General features: G+C 40.1%; 1 protein-coding gene across 1 annotated transcript in view; it reads right to left on the bottom strand.

Moving 5' to 3' along the window:
- LOC145985563 (uncharacterized) overlaps positions 1-21513 on the bottom strand; it is a 44810-nt gene extending 23297 nt beyond the window's left edge. The window contains exon 1 of the mRNA XM_083119633.1: positions 20026-21513. Coding sequence (XP_082975759.1) covers positions 20026-21513 — 1488 coding nt within the window. The remainder of the gene's footprint in view (positions 1-20025) is intronic.
- Between the last annotated feature and the right edge of the window lie 579 nt (positions 21514-22092).

Here is a 22092-nt window from a genome sequence, read left to right as displayed (position 1 = left end):
TAAGACACAAGAAATTCATCGAAGTTGATCATCGTACCAGTAATACTTCATCTATTTTTCATTGGGTTGTATGGCGTGACCATTTCGAACACACTAGAATGTCAACCTCTATCCTGTGCAGCATACCCTGGAAACTTTATTCTTTCAGGGCAACGAGTCCCTGGCGCCTGGAACCACTGTCAAAGTAATAATTTATGAGGGTTTGTATTTTGAGTGTCAGCGAGTTTGTTTTCGCCCCTTGGTCACTTTCATCTAATCACCATTGAACCTTGTCGTCGTCATTATCAAAATTAGCAGAAAAATGACTTAAAATAAAACAAATCAACCAGAACTTACTCTTCCAAAATTGAAGTTTCATTAGTTTATGTATACCTCTTTGAAAGTTGAGGTGGTAATTTCAATCGCACGGCGTTTCATTAGTGGATCAAGGCAGCTAATTCCATGAACAATGACGTTGTTTTCCGAAAGTCTCAAATACTTGTCTCAGGCAATCACTCTCTTAAAATAGACGGATCTTCTGTGGTGATAAAATGCCACGTTTGGTGCGAGTTCTTTCTGTATATTTTTCCCCCAATGGCATAACGCTGTCGCATTATAATGAAGAGGTCCTGTTTCGACTCCCCGTCCTCTGGTGGAAGCACAATGCACACGGGTTCGGACTACACGTTAAACTGTAGGTTTAGTCCCGATTAGCCTATCTGAGCATAAAAGTGGGCTTAGAAACAAACTAACAAAATCGTCTTCTATATACTTCGTGACATAACTTTGTTTTCTTTACTTCAGCTGCATCTACAGATTCTGTTTACATTTTCGGCTGATTCATGTGACAAAATTTATGTGTGGAACAAGGATTTCTAAATAGGATAAGCACTCATTAGCAATTGAATAATTCTGTAGCTTTTTCCATATATAACTGATTTATTAAAATTTATTCACTTCGGTATTGTAGTGATTGTTGTGATTCCTTCTTATTAGTAGAACGAATATAAAGTTGATATTTCGTATATCATATTGATATTTGAAGATGACAGGTATATAAAAATTGTAATAAAAAAAAGGGACACTTCTGGAATTTCAATGCAGAGCTAATTAAAATTATATTATACTCTATAGCAGGGATATCCAACTTCAATCAAGCAGTTATCTACTTTTTATTGTCACAACAGGCAGTGAGCTACTATTAATCGTTAATCTTTGCAAAAATTTGTACCTACTCAGCCATTATACATTATAGAAGTTGAATTCAAATAACGTATATTCGTATAATTACAATAGATAACTGCGATCGACCAACAAACGTCCCGCGATCGACACGTTGGACATGCCTGCTCTATAGCATACTTAAACCCGAAGGTTTATAGCTGCAGCAACACAAGCCTTCCATCTGTCCCTATCCTGGGCAAGATCAATCCAATCTTTCCCATCCTTACCGATTTATTTTAGGTCCATCTCAACGTTATCCCTCCATCCTCGTCTTAGCCTTCCTACTGTTCCCTTACCATCAGGTTTCCCAACAAGAATCCTGTAAACTATTCTTTCCTCTGCCATTCGTGTCACATGGCCTGCCCATCTAACTAAGTCTTCTTGATTAAATTATTGTAATATTTATTAAAAAGTCGAAATAATTTATTGTGTTGCAGGTGGAAGTAACGCTAAGATGATGTTTAGATTTGTTTATTTGGAGATTATTTTAACCATAGCCAGGCCGGAATATATATACGTAGTGGAGGCCCGGAGCTGCAGCCCTCAAGTTCACCCTCAATTCTGATTTAATCTTGTTCATACCCTGCATAATTTTGAGCCTCCTAAGCCTGCTAAGCTTTTAAACATGGAGGTATTAATTTGATCACAGTTTTTGTTTCAACAATGACAAAAGTGGCTTTTTATGGGTTGATAATATGTGAACATTTCCAGCGTAGATAATATTTACAAGTAAAATGTACATGTTATGAACACCAGGTTACACTTGAATATTTAATCATTCACATATCCCCGAGTATATGTACTTATTGAATTTGATTGGGTGGGCAATCGGGTGGGCACAGGAATTTTTGGGTGGGCGCTTGCCCACCCATGCCCACCCCTGTCGCCGTCCCTGGTATTGGGTTGCCATTGTTTGTCAAATCTGTTGACCTTTTTACAAATTTCAAGGTATTCTTAGAAGACACATCCAATAGATTCTCAAATGTTCATCTGCAAGAGGGGAAAATAAAAATAATGTTAATATGGTGTATGAGACTATGAACTTAACAAAGATGAAAAAAATAATTTTCATTACATTGTTACAACCACAGACAAGTTGAGTTAATAATAAAATGAAAACAACTTAGAGATGTTGTAAGTGGATGTGAATATAATTGATCTAAACTGCACCATAATGGTTAACGAAGTGGTCCTTTTATAACAGAATTATAAAAGGTTTGATTCACGGTATCAGCTCACTTCAGTGACTCAGATCTATCTTTACAGTGCATGTTAAATATGACCATAGGCGTGCGCAGACCCTCTGATTAGGGGGCGGGGGGGGGGGGCAAAAGCCTTGAAAGTTTAGTCGGGAAAGAAAAACTTCACTTTATCTCACTGTTTTAGTTCTATTGCATTGATGGGCATATGTGTGGGTGTGTGTATATGACATATTATTTATATACATTACATAATCAATTCATCCGCCCCATAACAAACCAATAGCAAAAATGTTATAAATTGTCTCTGAAATATGCGCGCTCCTTTTTCTCCAAACCAAGCTGTTACAGGAGCTACTGTCTGAAGTACTTAATTGTTCTTACACTGTCTCTGGTAATTTACAATTCACTACAGAAAATAAATTGCGAGCGAAGCGAGCAAGAAGATTTCACGATCCAAATTTTTGCAAAGTGAAAACTGTATTGATTTACAATTTTTCTCATTCAGATTGTTCAGCGTCCAGGGACAACTCTCGCCGTCCCCTAGCTATGACTATGAACTTGACAAGACTGTAAGAAAAGCAGATATTGCGAGCGAAACGAGCAAGAAAATTTTACGAAATGTATTTTTGTTTGTATATAAAATTTGAAGTCGAGGGGGCAATTACCCCTCTGTGCCACCCTACAAGTGCTCCTGGCCGTCTGGAAAAAATGATGATAGAAAGACGTGAAAACTAATTCCATTTTGAGTATCCTATTGTCCTGCTACTCTTAATTTCTGCTAGTTTTACTTTCTCTTAATTCAATGTTTGCCCTCCTAGAATTGATTTCCGTCCAATGTTGTGATAAGGCAATGCCCCTCTGCCCCCTTGTGGTTGCGCCACTGCAACCAATACCGTTTAATAAGTCATAAGATTCCTCTACACTAAATTTCTAGTTGAAAGTATAATAATGTAGGGGTATGGAACGTCTAGAAGGGGGGCAAGGATTACCACACCTCCCTCTTCGAAAACGAATATCTACCTAAAAGTATATATTTCACACGTATAATTTGATTTCAGTCATAGTAATTTACATTAATTATTACGTATGTAATGGAGGGACGCAAGTAGGCGATAATTTCAAATTCAAGTGGTGTTTTTGAGGGGGCAACACTATTATCGGGGTAATATGCCCCACGGAAAAATATCTTGCTTGTCCCTATGTGGAAAAAATCTGCGAACGTTTTGAGGCCCCCTTCCCCCCCGTGCGCACGCCTATGAATAGGACTTTGACTTAAGTAGGTTATTTGGGATCAAATATTCGTAACATAATCTGGACAAATGATGATTTCTCTGAAATCACTCAATCTTACCCACAAATAAATAATTGGCCTTGCACTTGTAAAATATGTGAACTTCTAATATTTACTAATCTATACTAATTTGTAAATTCTCAGTAAACACGAAAACAATTGTTTGGTAGACTGTTAAGACCTTACTCTTTTAGCTGTTAGGGTGTACTTTTACACTTTAAATACATAAAGCTCGAACTTATTGGAAATGTTGCGCTACCATTACAAGGCGTTCAAAATTGTGAAAGAACGAGAAAACCTAATGTTTTATTTTATACAGCTTACAAAACCGGTTTTCTGACCTGATTCTGTGAAAGAAGATAACAGAACGTTGTCCAGAACTTGGACAAAATTCGGGGATCTCACAATAAATCTATTCCAATCCAACCTAACAACTTAACCTACTTATTGCATTTAACATTTGCGAGTTTTATGAACTGTGTTCAAGTTTCAAAAACATAAAAGAGAAAAATCTTGTTCAAAGCAGGTCAGAAACAACTCGTTCCAACCTTGTACAAGGGCAAAGTGAAACTATAATGAACGACTGATTTGTAATACAAATTCCGATGTACGTACATTTGAATAGCACCAGTGAAATACGAAAATAATCTCCCAAGAACGATAGTAGAGCATTTTGTGCAATATCGATTTAATGCCAGAATATAATCTATATCAAGGTATTTCATGCTCTAGTAATAATAACAAAACTGTAATATCTGCATTATGCCTAATTTAATATAACATTCTCTTCTGATTTTACAATTGCAAAGAATTATGAACTTCGTTTGTAAGGAAAAATGCGTGCTGCGTTGTAAAGGTTGAGACGTTGAAGCGATATTCTCACAGAAATTATATCGGAAGGTATTTCCTCAACATATAAATAAATCATACATTCTGCATCACTCTTGCATATTGCAAACGTTTTACTTTTGATGGATTAAGCAACAAGCATTTAAATATAAGACTTACCTTTCAGTGTTTTCCGATGTTTCCTTCTTCCAACATGTACTGGATTCGTTATTCTCTGGTAACTTGGTTTAACTTTCACGATTTTGACGCACTTGTATTGATCATATCGTTAGAAAACACGGCGTGAAATATCGGCAACAGTGTAGGCTAAAATCTGCACCACGGAGTATATTGCAACGAAACGCCACTTCAAAAGTTTTAATGATAGGCACTACTCTCTGAAGGTACGAAATGTTTTCATTTTTTCACATAGTATTTCAGATGCTTGCGGGAAGAACATGTGATCTTTGTTTCACCACGAAATCTTCCATACTAGTCATAAAAGAAATAAAATGCACCGGTATTAACAAAACTACCACTTCAGCGCCATCTGTACGGAGCAGTTTGAACATGACGGAGACCTTATATTTTCTGTTATTTACTTAAATCCCTTCAATCGTAACAGAATTATAAGGTTCACATGTTCTAGTGAATAAAACAATCTTTCATATCGGAAAATTTCTTCCTTACCGAATCTATATTAGTTGTACGGTTACCCTTAGAAATTTGGGTCTATGCTTTAGCATGGCTTTAGAACCCCCGCTAAATATAATTTTTGTATGTATCATACAACTGAAAATAGGCATTGATATAATTTAATTACTTGTGTATATGTAATTGGTTTTGTGTGTTTGTATAGGGTGAGGCAGTCCAACGGGAAGATTTAAAAAAATCACAAAAAATAGAGAGAGCAAATATTAGTTAATTTTTAAATATGAATGTACAGTGGGATCCATGAGTATTACCGTGCAAATTGCCCATCACCATGTTCGTACACTTTATTTGACCCAATAAGAGCTTCAAGAATTAAGATAAAAATCAAACAAGCTATTAACAACTCCTGCACCAGCATACATAAAAATCCATCGCTTAAAAACACACAGGATGTAAGAGAGAAATTAATGGAAATACTCATGTACAATTTACACGGTAATACTCATGGATCCCACTGTACTGTACATGAGTTGAAATTACTAGTGTACCTGAAAAATGTTCATTTTTTGAATATGGTGTCAGTAAGATGGCATCCTTGGTTTTGCCCACATTGTCGGAGTCTCAGAGTAAATCCGCCCATGACATTGCGTAGCATCTCCAACGGAATGTTGTGGATCTTTGCCGAATTCGCTCCTTCAAATCATCCCTGGTTCTTGGAGAGTTGTCCTTGAATACTTTGGATTTGAGGTAACCCCAATGGAGCCGTCAAGTCGGGTGAACGGGCAGGCCACGGAATATCGCCGTATGTGCTGATGAGACGACCATGAAATCCGAGTCTAAGCACATCCGTAGACACTCTGGAAGTATGGCTATTTGCACCATCTTGCTGGAAGAGTGCTTCTTCATCTGGGTCATAGTCATCGAGGATAGGCAGGAAAAAGGTTACCAATATGTCAGCATAACGTCATGGGCGGATTTACTCTGAGACTCCAACAATGTGTGCAAAAACAAGGACGCCATCTTACTGACACCATATTAAAAAGAAAATTAACATTTTTCAGGTACACTAGCAATTTCAACTCATGTACAGTACATTCATGTTCAAAAACTAACTAATATTTGCTTCCATTATTATTTGAGAATTTTTTAAAATCTTCCCGTTTGACTGCCTCGCCCGATATATGTTCATATTTATGTTTATGTATACGAATATTATGTACAGTCACGGACACTGCCGGCTTGTAATGAATACATTGACTTTCAATGGAATCGTTACAAGCAGGCAGTGTCCGTGACTGTACTATGTAAACTTATTTACTTGTAAACCCCCGTTGTAAGTGGAGCAATAGCTCTGTTATGGGGAGTATGTATGTATAAATAAATAAATAAATAAATAAATCACATTATAAGAGACCACGCCCCTCATCATAACTAAAATGAGCACGTGTCTCTGACGACTAAATCACCTTAACTAGGTTAAAACCTGGAGCTGTAAAGGGACACGTCACATACAAGAACAAAACACAGGCCTACAGAGAATTTGCTGACGGTGGGTTCGGACACCAGAGCCTGCAATATTGCAGTTACCGGGGTGTATACTAAGTGGAAGTGAATTTGACTTCTGGGCATCTTCTGCGGTGGTCACCCCTCACACCCCAGTACCCCCTTTTACAGTGCACAGAAAATAGTCTGAGAGGGTCGGAAAACTAACAATCCCGGCTTACAAAAACTGTAGCTCATTGTAGAAAGGAAGGTGGAAAATAAGGGTTGCCATCAAGAGACTTAATATAGTTGGAAAATTCCCTTTTCCCAGATTGAATGGAGGGGAGCCAGGGAATTTTCCCCTCTCAACGTTTCGCAAATTCTACATCTTTTATTTAGTTTGCAAGCAAGAAAATTTTTCTCCTGTATTTTCCATCATTTTTGCATTGGTTTTAAACTTCCACAGCCTGTAGAGGTCACAGGAGCAAACATCTTACCTTGATAAAGATTTTCTCCTTCACATCTCGTTTCGACGCTACGAGCCTTCGAAAAACGGAGGGAAGGAAATTTATTTTGCATATATGTATATGCTACTTCGCAATGCAGGCTTATAATGGCAACTAATGGATTGACATTGCAATTATCATGAACAGCATATATGACTCATCGTCAATCATAAGATAGATACCAGCTTGGTATGCCCGAAGACGTCGTCTTGTACGGTACAGCTTGACTAAGATAAGAATGCCCCTGTGGTGCTGTAGTCGAAGGGCATGAGAAATGGGAGAGAGAGAGAGAGAGGAGAAAACAAATGACTGTGCACCTTATTCGCGATTTTGCCGGGCGTATTCTTATCCTGGTTAAGCTGTACATTTGGTTTGAGTAAATTTTTCAGTCTCGTCTAAATTTTTGCTGATGTCTGTCTCGTTCTCCGTCTCGTATCAACAATTCTCGAAGGATTTTGTCTCGTTCTCGTCTCGATGTTTGAAAAAGGTCGTCTCGGTCCCGGTCTCGACTCGAACATTCGAGAATAGACCGAGACTTGTCTCGTCTCTGGTCCATTTCCAAGGACAAGATCAGAGCTAAGTTAGCTGATATTGCTGTCATTAATCACATCATACCATCCCATCTATACTATACCATATCCACATGAGGGTTTCCCAACGACACAGTTGAACATCGTCGCCTTGTAATCAAGGGGTCCCGGGTTCGATAAGCGGTGGAGGCACATAGTGGTTCGGATCCTACTTTAAACTGTAGGTCCAGTCTCGATTAGCCTTACTGTGCATAAAGTGGACTTAAAACATCAAATCAGTCAATCAATCAATTATGCACACAAATTGTTATCCCCTTGTTAAAAATATTCCAACGCAGTTTTATCTCCGCGGCAAAGTCATCCTAGAATAGAATTACCCTTGATAAAGCGGAACTTCTGTTAAGGATGGGGTAAAATGTCCCAGACAAGATTTACGCCCTCATAAACGCATTGGTATCAAGTGGATTTGCGGAGAAAGGGGGTGAAAACATACCAGGACAAGTTGGCCTATTGTTACCCTCTTTTGACCACATAATTATGAGAATTTTGACATTGGGGTAAACTTATCCTAGGCACTCTAAGACCATGATAAAATTCAAGTATAATTCCCGGTTTTCAAGGCGAACTTTCCAAAAATTCAACGCTATAAGCAAATGTCTTCTCTATTTCAACTTTATGTATTACCGCCTCTCACCAGCCACACACACAAATAGGCTATATTAACAATATAAAGGTGTCTGTGTGATTCCAATGCATCCAAGCATTCGAATGCAATTCAATTAAACGGTATATACATTTTTAAAATATCTAATTTGATGTACGGAGTTTACATTTGCTATTTCGCATACACAGACTCGAGAGACATTACAAGCACAAGACACAAATGTTACGGGATACACTAATGTACGAACAAATGTTCATTTTGCATTAATTTCAAACTCAAGTTCACCTAATCAACTTTCCGTCTGTAAGAGAGATTGTCCTGCAAAGGTCGCTGACAAAGTTAACGAATTGATAGAATTCTGTTTCATTGCCTTCCTCCATAAAAATAAAAACTGAACCGTGAAAAACTTACCACAGGGCATTTATAAAAACGTATAAATTCAATCATATTTGGATTAATCAAAGTTGCAATTTTTCACGTCAACAGAGAAAAATTCAAGCAGAATTCCCGGAGCCAATAATTCACTTATAATTACCGGAATTCAAGTAATTCCCGCTGAGTAGTCACCGTGCTACAAAGCAACGCAGTAATGTGCATTTTGAAAGGGGGAAACTGTCGTAGGAAATCCTAAGGATAATCTTCGTGAATTAGTCTCAAACAATGTGCGTATGTGTTCAAACCAACCTTTGCATTATTGTACACTAACAATCAGCCTTTCCGTGGTGACAAAACTAAAGAATATTGCGCATGGTGATTTGAAGTTTGAGTGTATCACAAACCGAAGAATGTTTAGTAAATTTTAATGCGTGTGTATCAAGATGCCGACAGATGTCTTCAGTTTCGCTCCAGGAGCATCGTGCTGATGAAAGGTAAGTGATATCTCCACGGTAATTTCTCCTTGTAGAAGCAATTGTAGTGTTCTTGATGTCTTTTACCTTAGCTTACCAGTGCCGTACGAGAAACGTACTTACCTCAAGAGGGGAGGGGGTCTCACAGGCCCATTCTTTTTTTATCACCAATATTCAAGAAACCATTTTGTTATTGACACTACTTTTTTGTTGTTTATATAAGTATTTATTAATAATAACAATTACAAAAATTACGATCATTAATAAAGAATAATAACCAATTATTGCATATGTGTCACACTATCTTATCACTCACTAAAACTCACAAAAATCATGTTCCTTTTTCGTCAATCCTTTTTTTTGTTTACATAGGTGCAGCAGCTAATAATTACAAAAAAATACCATCATCTTCAACCAATTGTACTGGCATGAATGACTCAAATAACACGCATCCATAGGGGGTGCCTGATAGGCCCACCAAGTAAAATTTTGCTTCCTATGTACATTACATTTATGTTTTTTATGAACAAAAGTAACATAAATATTGGGAACACTTTCTAGGGCAGAGATTCCCAACCGGGAATCTTAGGGTGTCGCAAGATATTTTAAGGATAAACGAAAAACGAAATAAATATTATTTGAAAGTAGCTAGCAAAATAAATATTAAGTGGAATTACAAAACAATGGAAGTACTTTTGCCCCTTTCAACTTTATATTTGTGCGAGAAAGCCTTCTCTGCTATGGCGACAATAAAATCCAAAGCGAGAAATAGACTGTGTAACCTTCTTGAGGATCACATGCGTGTAAGAGGCCTGATATCAAACATTTGTGCTCTAATCATCAATCGCAAGTCTCACATTAATTAAATAAAACTCTTTTGACTGATTTCCACTGCAGTAAACTGTATTCTATTCTGATATTTGTTCCTTGAATTATCCTTCAATAAATGAATATTATTAGTACTGGAGTAGGTATTTATTTGACAATAAATTTAATTTGCTCCTGATAACATATTCCACTTCGAGTTAAGATTAAAAATTGGGGAAAAAATTCTAACAAGGGTGACTCAAGTTTTGAATATCACTCCCAAGTGTTCAGCGACCGTAAAAAAGTTGATAATCCCTGCTCTAGGGAATGGTAATTTACTTTCAATTTTTTATAAAGAATATCACAGTTGAGAAATCGAAAAACTAGAAGTAGTGGGCCTCACAGCCCCCCTCCTCTCCTCTCCTCTCAGATAAGCTAGGGTTAATAATAAGTGTCGTACAAATATTGTCTTGCTGTACGTTATCGTGAAGAATCCAATTCGTTGCAGACTTCTGGATAATCTTGCAATCGTTCTCGCCACAAATTTCAACTGGCTGTCTCGTTATCGATTTCGTCCCGAGTTGTAAATGTTTGACTCGTTCTAGGTTTCGTAGGCGTGTCATTCTGCTTGTTCGTCAAGGTATTTCATCAATTCACTATTTATACTCATCATCCTGATTAACCTAGATGGTCTGAAATGCGACGTACACGTTTATGAAAGTACAAAATTATACTAGATTGTCTTTATAACATTATTATAGGCTTACTCAACTAAATATTAGAGGGAGGAGAAAAAGTATGAAGGGTGAGTTTTCGTTTATTTCAGTTGCACATAATACGGGGTAAAATACTTGCAGGAGCAGTCTGCAGATTGTGCAGAAATATCGTACAGAGAACTACGGCAAATAGGCTCTATTGAAAACTAGTGTGTCTATAATAATGAATAGAACATAGATTCTTGCCTACTTCATTACTTAAGTAAGAATTTTAAACAAAGGAGAGAAGTGGTAGCTGTTTAGAGATATAGCTATCTAGGGAAAATTGAAAACGCCATTTCAAACAAGAACTTGTATTTTACATTAGGTACTTGAAATTACCTTGTAAGTTTTAGATGGTGAAAATCTTTCCTCTGGATAGCTTGGATCCATTTTTCTCTACGTGTTGGATCGTCGCATTGCCTTTACAATATCGCAAACAACAACGATATGGCATTATGCTCTCAAAAGTTTATTTCTTGTATAAAAGAAACAAGACAAAAAAAAACAACACACAATGTAAAGCGAAGACACATCCACCTGCAAAAGCACACTTCACACTGCGCAGCTGTAAGCTCAACTAACTACCACTTCAGCAGGGGTTTGGTAGTTTGGTAGTTTTTCTACCCTCCTTTTCCTCGATCCCCCCACAAGGATCAGTCGGTCACTACGTCACGAGCACGATGTCGACAACAGAAATGGTTTTTTGCTAACTAAAGGGGGTGATGAGTGAGCCCCAGACCCGCTTTATGCTGGGACAAGGCAGGAATAATTCCGATCCTAGATCACCCACCCTGAGAATCGAATCCGGGTCTCTCGCGTGGCAGTCAGACGCCCTTCTAACTAGACCACAGCGGCTCCAAAATACAGTAAGGTTTAGCTCAAATTGCTATATTGTACTGTAATATACTTATCATGCTACTCAGCAGTAACTTCAATTTATTCTTGTCAACATAAATTCAAATCTTGTTAAAACAAATATACTCGCACCCAGTGGAGGCACATAGTTGTTCGGATCCCACTTTAAAACGCCCAGTCCCGATTACCCTTTCTGTGCATAAAGTGAACTTTATAATAAACTGCAAGAAACAAACAGTACGCTATGTAATCAGAAATAAGGCTTCGCTAATCAACGGGGACATCCCGTTTGGGATAGTTGGGACAAGGTATACGTGCATGTTATGAGCGTTGCAGCCGTGCAAAGTGAGCTGCTCCTGGGATTGCCATTTCTTAATTCGACACAGGAGAACGATATCCAGGTGGGTGAAACAGTGAAGTCGAACTTGTTTTTGTCACCGATAGGAAGCGTAAGGCGAGGTGCTCCAAGACAAGACGACTTTACATACACCATGAAAAAGTCCATTAGGTCTTTGCAGCTCACTACCGAAGTCCATGTTACGACATACATGTGTGTTCAGTTAAAAATAATCGTATGGGACTATGATAATAAAATATTAATATGATAATAGGAAATTTAGACGTGTGAACTATTTTTATGAAACAATAATAATTAACAGACTCTGAAATCAATAAAAAAACATTTTCCCACCAATCAAATATATAGTCCTAGATAAAAATAAAAATAGAAAAAAACTTCACACTGTCTCAATTATCTCGGGAGCAGACGAACGAAAACAAGTCTCTCCGCAAGTAGTGACGCTACACGGCTTCACCAATGAACACGTGAGAGGGAATGGTTTTGCGTGGAGCGACTGCAGTTACCAGCCTTCGAGCAACGTGTACTGCTTCGCTCTAGCCACTGGATTCCCCCCGCTTCTCTGACGTTATGCCCGGCCTTGCCCCATAGATAACTGGAACAGGGTATACGTAACCAGGGAGCTGCACATCGGCCAGAATCGCTTACTAGGCCCACCTGGATGGCGAGCGGACGAGTAAAATTATAGACCTGGGTTTTGACCCGTCAAGCATCGAAAGCCCACGGGTAACTGGAAGGCCTTGCAAGACGAAGCTCGCTTGTCTTCAGCGAACGCTCATTCCGGTTTTGCACCGTCTCCGATACATGAGTCACACAGTCACCGTTGCCAACTTTTAGATTTTAAACTGGTCAAGGAGCACTTAAAATGTTCTTCACTTTTATCAATTTGAAATTGCTGACATTCATTCCTTGGTAGAAAACATTTGTATCACTCACACCCAGTGGCGGCGATTGGGTTTCAAAACTAGGGGGCCAAGGTGCAAAAGTGAGGGGTGGATGGCAAGGACAGTTTAATTTCCCTTGGTGCATGAGCTAGCGTGGTGCAAAAGTGGCAAAATGTGGCAAAAGTAGGGGGGGCAACAGCACCCTCTCGGCCCCGCCCCTAATCGCCGCCACTGCTGACACCTGTAAGGGAGTAAGCACCAAGTTTCGCAAAAAGTGCCATCGTAAATATTTTGTAACTTTCTGCGACTGGTGGTTGTTCTACTCTTTTTGGGGGTGCTCCCCTATAGCGCAGTGGTATTGTCGACGCCTTGTAATCAAGGGGTCCCGGGTTCGATACCCGGTGGAGGCACATGGTGGTTCGGATCCCACTTTAAACTATAGGTCCAGTCCCGATTAGCCTTATTGTGCATAAAATAACCAAATAAATTAATCAACCAATCAAACAGATTTTCTCTCTGGTATAATATTGCCAAATCAATATCCGAATTAGTTGCTCAAGATTCACCCCCCCCCCTCTATCCCTGAACACTAAGGCACGATGGTCCATAAAATGGAACATGAAATCAGAATGTGCATTATAAAAGGTTTTTGAATATTGTCATCTCTTTCAACAAATCGTCGTTCTCTCATGTTGTTGCTAGTTATCTAGTTCTACAGACCGCATTGATAGTAATACGATGGAAAATATAATTGTTAGCTTCTATCTTCATACGGGTGCAAATAGCAGGCAATGCTATTTACACATTTCAACAAACAAACAACGTAAAAATGAAACCGAGAGAAGATTTACGATTTCAAGACCAGAAAAGTGACATAAAATGAACAAGACACACAAACCTATTTCAAAACCTTCGAAACAAATTTGGAAAATAAGTGGTAGTTGGTTTGAGATAATAATGAAACTAATTTGAGAAGTTACAAAATCTTAGGTACAGTGGCGTAGCAACATATCGCGAGGCCCTGGCGAGATTAGAATTCAAGGCCCCATCCGTTCTTTAAGTTTGAAATATCAATGTGAATCGAAAAACAGTCATCAAAGAAACGTCAGCAAATTATCATATTTATATAATAGCCTATAATAATAATAATTAATTTCTGACGAAAAATATATTTAATAGTACGCGACAGAGAAATTTACACTTGGCAGAGCTACACTAACAGACTGCTGGAATTTTCATTAACCAAAGTAGTAGTGATAGTACGTTTTTTAAGATACTGAAATATCCTTAAATGAGCTAAACTTTTTTTTAAAAAAAAAATCAGAAATACAAACTAAAAATCTTTAAATATATAATATATATTATTTAATGAGTTGTTGTTTGTTTCCTTATTTCAAAGTTTGTAGGATGTAAATGTCACAAACCATGGCTTAAGTAGAAAATATCAAAGGACACACATAAAATGTTGGTGCTTGATAGAGCTAGGTGAAGGGGGTGCGCTAAACCACAATCCTGTCTAGGGACCCAAAGTATCTACCTACAAGCTCTTCGACACAATCGGTTTCAACATCAACAAATCTTAAAACTACAGTCATTTACCCCATAAGTGTAAAATCTTTGGTGTAATCGATTGATACAGCTAATTTGACTTTTTTTAATAAGCAATTTTGACTTTGTTGCACATTAATTGTACCAGTTAACTTTGAATTTTAGGACTTAGATGATAATAATAATTGTGAATCTAATTTTGATGTTACGTCTTAATGTTCTTGTAATATTGAATATTTGACGCAGTGGCGTAACAAAATCGTAAAGTACGCGTCCGCAAGAAACAAATTTGGGTCCCTCAAGTACAGTCAGATTCTTCCAGGAAATGTATGTAATTACTTAGAATGGCTGGTTGTGGCTACACTTTATAACGGTCAAATATTGAGTGACAAGTAATTAATCTAACTGCCCGTTATAAGGAATTAATTGCAATTGGTAATATTAATATCCGTCGCGAATACAGGTGTCTAGCGAACTGTCTTAGCCAGCACTAGCTTGCTCAACCACCGTTTTCCGCCCGAATTCGGATTTACATGCATTCTTATGGGAATAACAAGAAAAATGCAACTTCTAAACCAATGGACCGAATTGGATGAGATTTCAACCAGCGGAAGAACACATCATCAAAGTACTGATTCCAAGATTTGAGCCTAATCAGAACAGAAATACGGGAGTTATGAATTATTAAAGATTCATCGTTGAATTGAAAGGGAGACGCTACCCTACTGAGTTGCCCTTGCTTTCCGTGACTGAATACAAAAGAGGAAGAGTTAGCCTAATCTCTGCGCGAGGGGCTGATACCAGAGGTTAAGGACCGGAGTGAGCATTGACCAGGATAGGAGGACAACGGTCAAAGCACCAGAAACAATAAACAAGCACCTGATCATAGAGGGTACAGCGTCACTACGTTCAAATCTGGAATAAAAGGGATGATTTGGAATAGCGAGACACAGTTTTGCACAGTTTTGCCTACAATCGCCACCGGAGTGTGAGCTACGCGCGACCGAGCTGCGAGTTGCAAGCAGACTCGAGGTCTGGATTTGTTTTTCCTCGAGTGAGTGTTTCAGAGCCATGGAGTAGAGCAGAATAGAACCAGGGGGTCGTTCTCCCCCTCGCCGTCAACGCATCCGTGCACATACGTGTGGTTATGTGAGAATAACGCCAGACACGTCCACCCGTGTCAATCGTCCGAAACAACGTCCAAAGTAGTGAAAGTTAATAACATCTGATATCCATGTGAAACCGCGAATGGCTCATCGCGTACGTTCGTCTCATCGCCCAAGTCACGTATCTGTACTTACGAGTGACCGCGAAGAACTGACCTATTATTGCGCAAGTTGTCGTATGGAGTCGACAGTGAACGAGTGAAGCCAGGATCCGATGATGCCAGATGGAGCCGCCAACCGACCCACTTTCGCCAACCAGGATAACCGCGAGGTGCAACGATGGAGTGTGGGGGCCTTCCAAAACTGTAGGACCACTTTCACCCAACCCAGGTCAGAGGGAATCCAGCGAAGGTAAGATCCAACCATGTGCGTGTGTGAGAAAGATGACGACTATCTACCGCGAATCTGCGTGAATCAAATCATTGCTTAACTTAAATCAGTGCTATGGCATCCCTAGGCATCGGTATTCCGGCGGAATAATCAATTTAAAGATGAGAGTTTATGTTAACAGCAAACAATAGTTCATTCAATATATTTATACCTTCAGAAAAGATAAAAGGGGTTCGCACAAGGAACAATTATTCACTTTATACTTAAAATCCTAAACGATAAATTGTAATAGGCAATGTAGCCAAGACATAGCAAGAGTATGGTCAAAGTAGTAAATAATCTAACCTTTGTATTTGTCATATTGTCGCGATATGCCATAGAATGAGAGAATGAATGTGTGAACGAGTGAAAGAGGGCAAGATGTAATGTCTATTTATATGTGCTTTAATATATGTGTATATTCAGAAACACCGTACTATTATGTAACGTCATTTCAGGTATTTAAAATCAAATCCTCCTAGGTTTATTCTTGGTAACTCCGACTGTTAGGCACTTATCCTGACCGTATTATAATTCATGTGATGTTTAATTCGCCCAGCAGGTGAGGCGAGCGATTCTTCGATGTTGCGTTGCTAAGCTCAGTTCAGTTGAGTCAGTTGAGTTAATTAGTTAGTTATTAAATTAGCAGCCCGTAACAACTTATATTAATAATTATACAAATCGATGCTCTACCTCTGAATTTTCACATATTACAACATATCTTTCTTTGACATTTATGTATTCAAAAGAAGAAAATACAAAATACTTACTTATCTCCTTCCCCGCCCTTCTTAACACCTGGGTGGATAAAAATAATGATATTTATTTATAATTTTTGATATTTTTATATAAATCGATCTCTTTTTTGGCACCGTACACATAGACATATTTTTTTAAATAGAAAGGCTTTTTCTGATAAACGGCCCTGCAAAATATTTGAACAGTTTGATTGAAGCAAATAACAAATTATATGTAAATATAAATTTCTCTGTTTCTGGAACTGAACATAATGAACCTAATATGAAAATGTTTGTTGAATGTGTTAATGAAACAATTATAATTTCAGTAACTTTCCTTACAGTGGAAATAATACATTCTGTATGTATGGTAGACCAGGCCATTACGGATCAAATTTTTCTTTACAACAGTTTTTATTGGCCAAGGAATTAGGCTAGCAACACAAAACTCTACCAAAAAATTAATTATAGTTTCTACTACATGTGCATAGCATTGAAAGAACCAGAAGTTGAAAATACAATTCAGAAAAAAATATTTTGTGAGACACTGCAATTGATCCGTATTGCCCTGATAGCAGGGGTAAAACGGATCACTAACGGAGCAATATGGATCAGTTGAATTTTATGTATATAACATAAGATTAAAAACATAAAAAACATAAAAAACATAAAAAAGTACCGTATACTGTATTACAGTTTTGAGATCTGACATATACCGCACACAAATTGTTTTCTTCCGACAGCATTTACGCAACGCTCATGATACCATTTACGACAGGACTGACATTGAATCCAATCTCCCATCTGTGCACATCTTGGATAATCATATGAAATGTTACAAAAACTACAAGAATTGCTAGCAATCATGTCTACATTCGACATGACATTTCTTCGTACGACCTGACTTTTGAAACGCCCTGCTTTCTGCTTGCCTTTGGAAGTGGATGCCGTGCTTGTGTTTTGTTTTGCCTTCATTGTTGAAATGTGTTGTGGAGATGTAATGTGCAATGTTGTTCGGCGCTGTCTTTGTACTCGTGTAGACATCACTTTCTGTGGGGATGGCAATAATTGTCGAACTTGTTCTTGTGTGCCATCGCCGCTTTCTCTACTACAACTTGCTGTCTTGCTCGATGAGAGATCAAACTGATCCTTGGATGCTGTATCTGAATTGTCCCTATTGGCAATTAAATTTAAATGTGTGCTGGAATTGCACGCCGGTTTAGTGGAAAGATTCCAGTGGTCTCAAATGCTTTGACACCATTCCCAACAGTTGCGACCTCTCTCCAAGCTCTGTCGAAAATATGTCCAAACACAAATTTATTAATAGTATGATATGATATGATATGATATTTATTGATATTGATACGAGCCCTTCGGCTGTGCGTATCTTACAATATTGTTACATAAACACCCCGACCTTAAACATGCACCCCATTTATCATACATTCAGAAACATTTATAAACAGAAACATTTGGAAAATAATTACATACTATGTACATATATAAATAGCAATGTGGTCCTCTTCTTGCATTTGAGATTGTTCATTTTCACAATACTACATTACACTCTTCACCTATGCTTGAGCCCCTGTTGTTCCGTACCCTTCACTTTCACTGACTCCTTGCAGCAGTTTCCTGCGCTCCCTCCAAACTGCATGAAAATAGGAGCCCAGGGCTTTGATATTTACATTCGTTATACCACTCCTCTCCTCCCTACATATAACCTGGATGGTCTGCTCAATGCTGTCCCTTGCACTGTCCCCCCATTTGCGTTGTCTGAGGGGTGCCGACCAAACACACTCGTGTAGGATGTGAGCCCTCGTCTCCTCTCCGCCGCATAACGTGCAGATGGCACGACCGTCCGGCCCCTTGAGTTTGTGTTGCCTCCACCCCCCTAGCAGGAACCAGGCGAATCCACGTCTTTGCTGGTACGTACACGTATCAATATATCGTTTTCTCCCCCATTCCACCCACACCCCTGGCGGTTGTGCGGCGACGAGCGTTACCTTCTCCCTACATTCTGCCATGATGTCTTGCCTGCTACCGTCCACCAACCTCTCCCTTATGATTTGCAACATCCCAGTTTCGCACCTCCCGCCCCTCACCTCTTCCCACAGTTCCCCCAGACCCATTCTGTACAAGTCGTCCTTAATTCCACTTGCCCAGTGGCGTGCGAACCCTTCCTCAATCTGAACTCGCAGACACTGTTCTTTCAGTGAGTCTCCGGCCCCTTGTTCCAGCTTCATCCAGTACTTGAAACATCTCATCCTCGCTTCGACATCCTCCCTATGTTTTCCCATATCCCTCAGGACGCCACACGTGCTTGCACTCGTGCTGGTTCCCAGTATTTGTTTTAAAAACCGCGCTTGTATCTGATTTGCTACTCGCCCCCCTACCCTCCCCCATAGTTCCGCGCCGTAAAATAGGGTTGCTTTCACCGTTGCTTCATAAATTTGGTCCAGCAATCTCACACTGACTGTAGGGACTTTCCGTTGCAGTCGCTCTACCTTGCCCAGCCCATAACAAGCTTTTCCCTTTCTGCCTTCGATGTGCTTTGTCCACTCCCCTGCCATACTCAGCGTGATGCCTAGATAGGTGAAACGTTTGACCCTTTCAAGCTCGGAATCCCCATAGGTCCACCGCTCCTTTGCTGCGAAAACATAACCTTTCTTGAACGCCATTATTTTAGTTTTTCGTGTATTTACCTTCAACTTCCATGTTGTGCAATATTGTTTAAGTCTGTTCAATCCCCGCTGTAACCCCTGTACTTCGTTTGATATTAAAACGAGATCATCCGCATAGAGAAGGATTGGTATCGGTGTCCCGACTATCTCCGGTGTTTCAGCTCCTTCTTCTCCCACGAAACTAGCAACGTCATTAATAAAAAGAATGAAAAGTAAAGGTGAAAGTATGCATCCCTGCTTGACGCCTACCGTGCTCTCGTGATGTCCAGACACCACCCCCTGCCCACATTTGACACAAAATTTGACCCCTCTGTACATATTCATTAGCGTATTAATCATTCTAGCCGAAACCCCCATGTCCCATAACTTCCCCCACAGCATTTGCCTATTGATAGAGTCAAACGCCTTTTCAAAATCAACAAAACAACAATATAATTTTCCCCTTTTCTCGTTTAACTTGCTTTGGATCAATGTGTTCAGGACAAAAACATTATCTATAGTGCTATAATTGGACCTGAAACCAGCCTGCAGGGGGGTCAGTTTATCAAAAATATCGGCCCATTTTCTCAATCTGTTGTACAGAATACTACAATATACTTTCCCTAACACGGGCAGGAGAGAAATACCTCTGTAATTATTAGTGTCATTTACATCCCCTTTCCCCTTGTAAAGAGGACAAATAACGCTCGTTTTCCATATTTTTGGGAAGGTTCCACTATTGAATATGTTGTTGAGCAGAGACCTTCCCGTTTCTGCCAATCGCTCGTTACAATTCAGCACCTTCACGAGATTTGGTCCGATTCCATCGATACCCGCCGCCTTGCCGGTCTTCAGCGAGCGAACAGCCGCATCATATTCCAGCCTCGACACACTTTCGTCAAGGATTGGAACAAAAGTACCCAGGAACCTGCCCTCGTTTGGAATAGCCCTTGACCCCCCCTCCCCTTCCAGCAGCTTGAGAAAATGATCCTCCCAGCTCCGTGCAGAGATACTGCCTATTGTATACCGACTCCCTTGCAGGTTGCGAATAATCCGCCACAAGTTCCTCGTATCCCGGCCCTGGATGGCCTCCTGAAGAGCCCTCACTTTCCTCTCCCCCCACTTCTCCCTCTCCCTTTCCAAAACTTGCGCGTAACGCCGGCGTTCTTCTAAGTAATTTAATCTAGAATGCTCAGTTTTGCGAGCACGGAATTGCCTTAGAGATCGATCCAATATTCGTTTGTGCATCTTACATACGTCATTATACCACGTGTCAGCCTTGCTGGGAACTTGTTGACGTGTGTCCCGCAACATGTGCCTCGCTGCTCGCATTATGATGTGGTAGTATAAAGAGACCCCTCTTTCCACCTCGCCTTCGCCCAACGCTCTTTCCATTTCCCTCGTAAGCATAACCGCTATATCATCTTGCAACCCTTGTTGGAACCACTCTAGCCCCTCCTCTGAAATCTTATATTGCCTCAGAATCGAGGTTTCCTGTTCTTTCTGCCAAGGAATCGCCACTGCATTAAAATTAACCGTGATCGGACACTCCACTTCCAGCACCAACGGGAAGTGCCGACTCTCTGTCCGCTCGTCAACATAGAACTCCGCCACCCTATTGGCCAATCCGCAAGTTGAAAAAATATAGTCAATCACAGACATCCCGGCCTCGCACACAAATGTGAAATCTCCCTCGAAATCCCTCCCGTATTTCCCGTTCATGACCTCTAGTTCAAAACTCTCCACCAGGTTGAGCAACTTTCTCCCTTCCACATTTATTTGTTGATCTAGGCTTCGTCTAACCCTCCCTCCCCCCTCTTCCCCGTTCGTCGTGCAATCCTCCCCTCCAATTCTCGCATTAAAATCCCCCAGCAACAGCACGTCCGTCTGCGGATATTTATCTTCGACAAGGTGCAGAAAATCAGCTACTCGCTCGAAGAATCTGTCATTGTGGTACTTGGACGAGACTGGTTGGTTATAAAGTGCAATCAAGCATAATTTAATATTGTCTATACACAGGTGCACGCCTAGAATCCCATTACAGTCAATCTCTATTTTAGTCAGTTGCGCCCGTAGGCTTTCTTTCACGAGCACCATCAGCCCCCCTGGATACCGCCCCCTCCCAGCCCGTCTCTTCATGATCTGTGCATACCCCACCATTCCCAGACCCTGCGGCGTCTCCGCCGTGCTAAACCACGTTTCCACAAATACCACAATGTCAAATTCGGTGACGTATCTACAGAATTCAGACTGAGAAAGTTTGCCCTGCAAGCCCCCCACATTCCAGCTAAGAATTTTCAAAACCCGTTTCGAAAACGCTCGGGGTTCGCCACCAATCTCACCTCCCCCCACCCCCTCTTCTCCCAAATGTCGCATAAACTCACCTGGTTCCTGCCTGATGCTCCCTTCGTTTACAGCCGGGTCCAAAGGTCACGGCACGCCTCCCCTGCTTCGACTCCGCAACCTGGGATCTCCTCTTGGGTTGAATTCCTGGAAATGTTCCTGGGCTTTCCGGTTCACTAACCCCCTTCCCCAAGCACCAGTACCCCCGGCGGTGTTTGTTTCCTGCGGGTGCCTTTCTCCCGTGCCGATGTCATCCTCTTGTCCATCAGACAACCTGTCGATGCTTCCAGAGGCTCCATTATCCCTTCCGTTTGCGCTGTTGCCATATCTTCCGCCCTCTCCGGCAGCACCACGCAGATCGTCGCGTCCTCTCCGTTGTCCCACACAAATAATGTC

The sequence above is a fragment of the Lepisma saccharinum genome, chromosome 3 (assembly GCF_977018435.1).
Source record: "Lepisma saccharinum chromosome 3, izLepSacc3.1, whole genome shotgun sequence".
NCBI classification, from domain to species: Eukaryota; Metazoa; Arthropoda; class Insecta; order Zygentoma; family Lepismatidae; genus Lepisma; species Lepisma saccharinum.
This window is presented reverse-complemented; position numbering and strand designations above follow the sequence as displayed.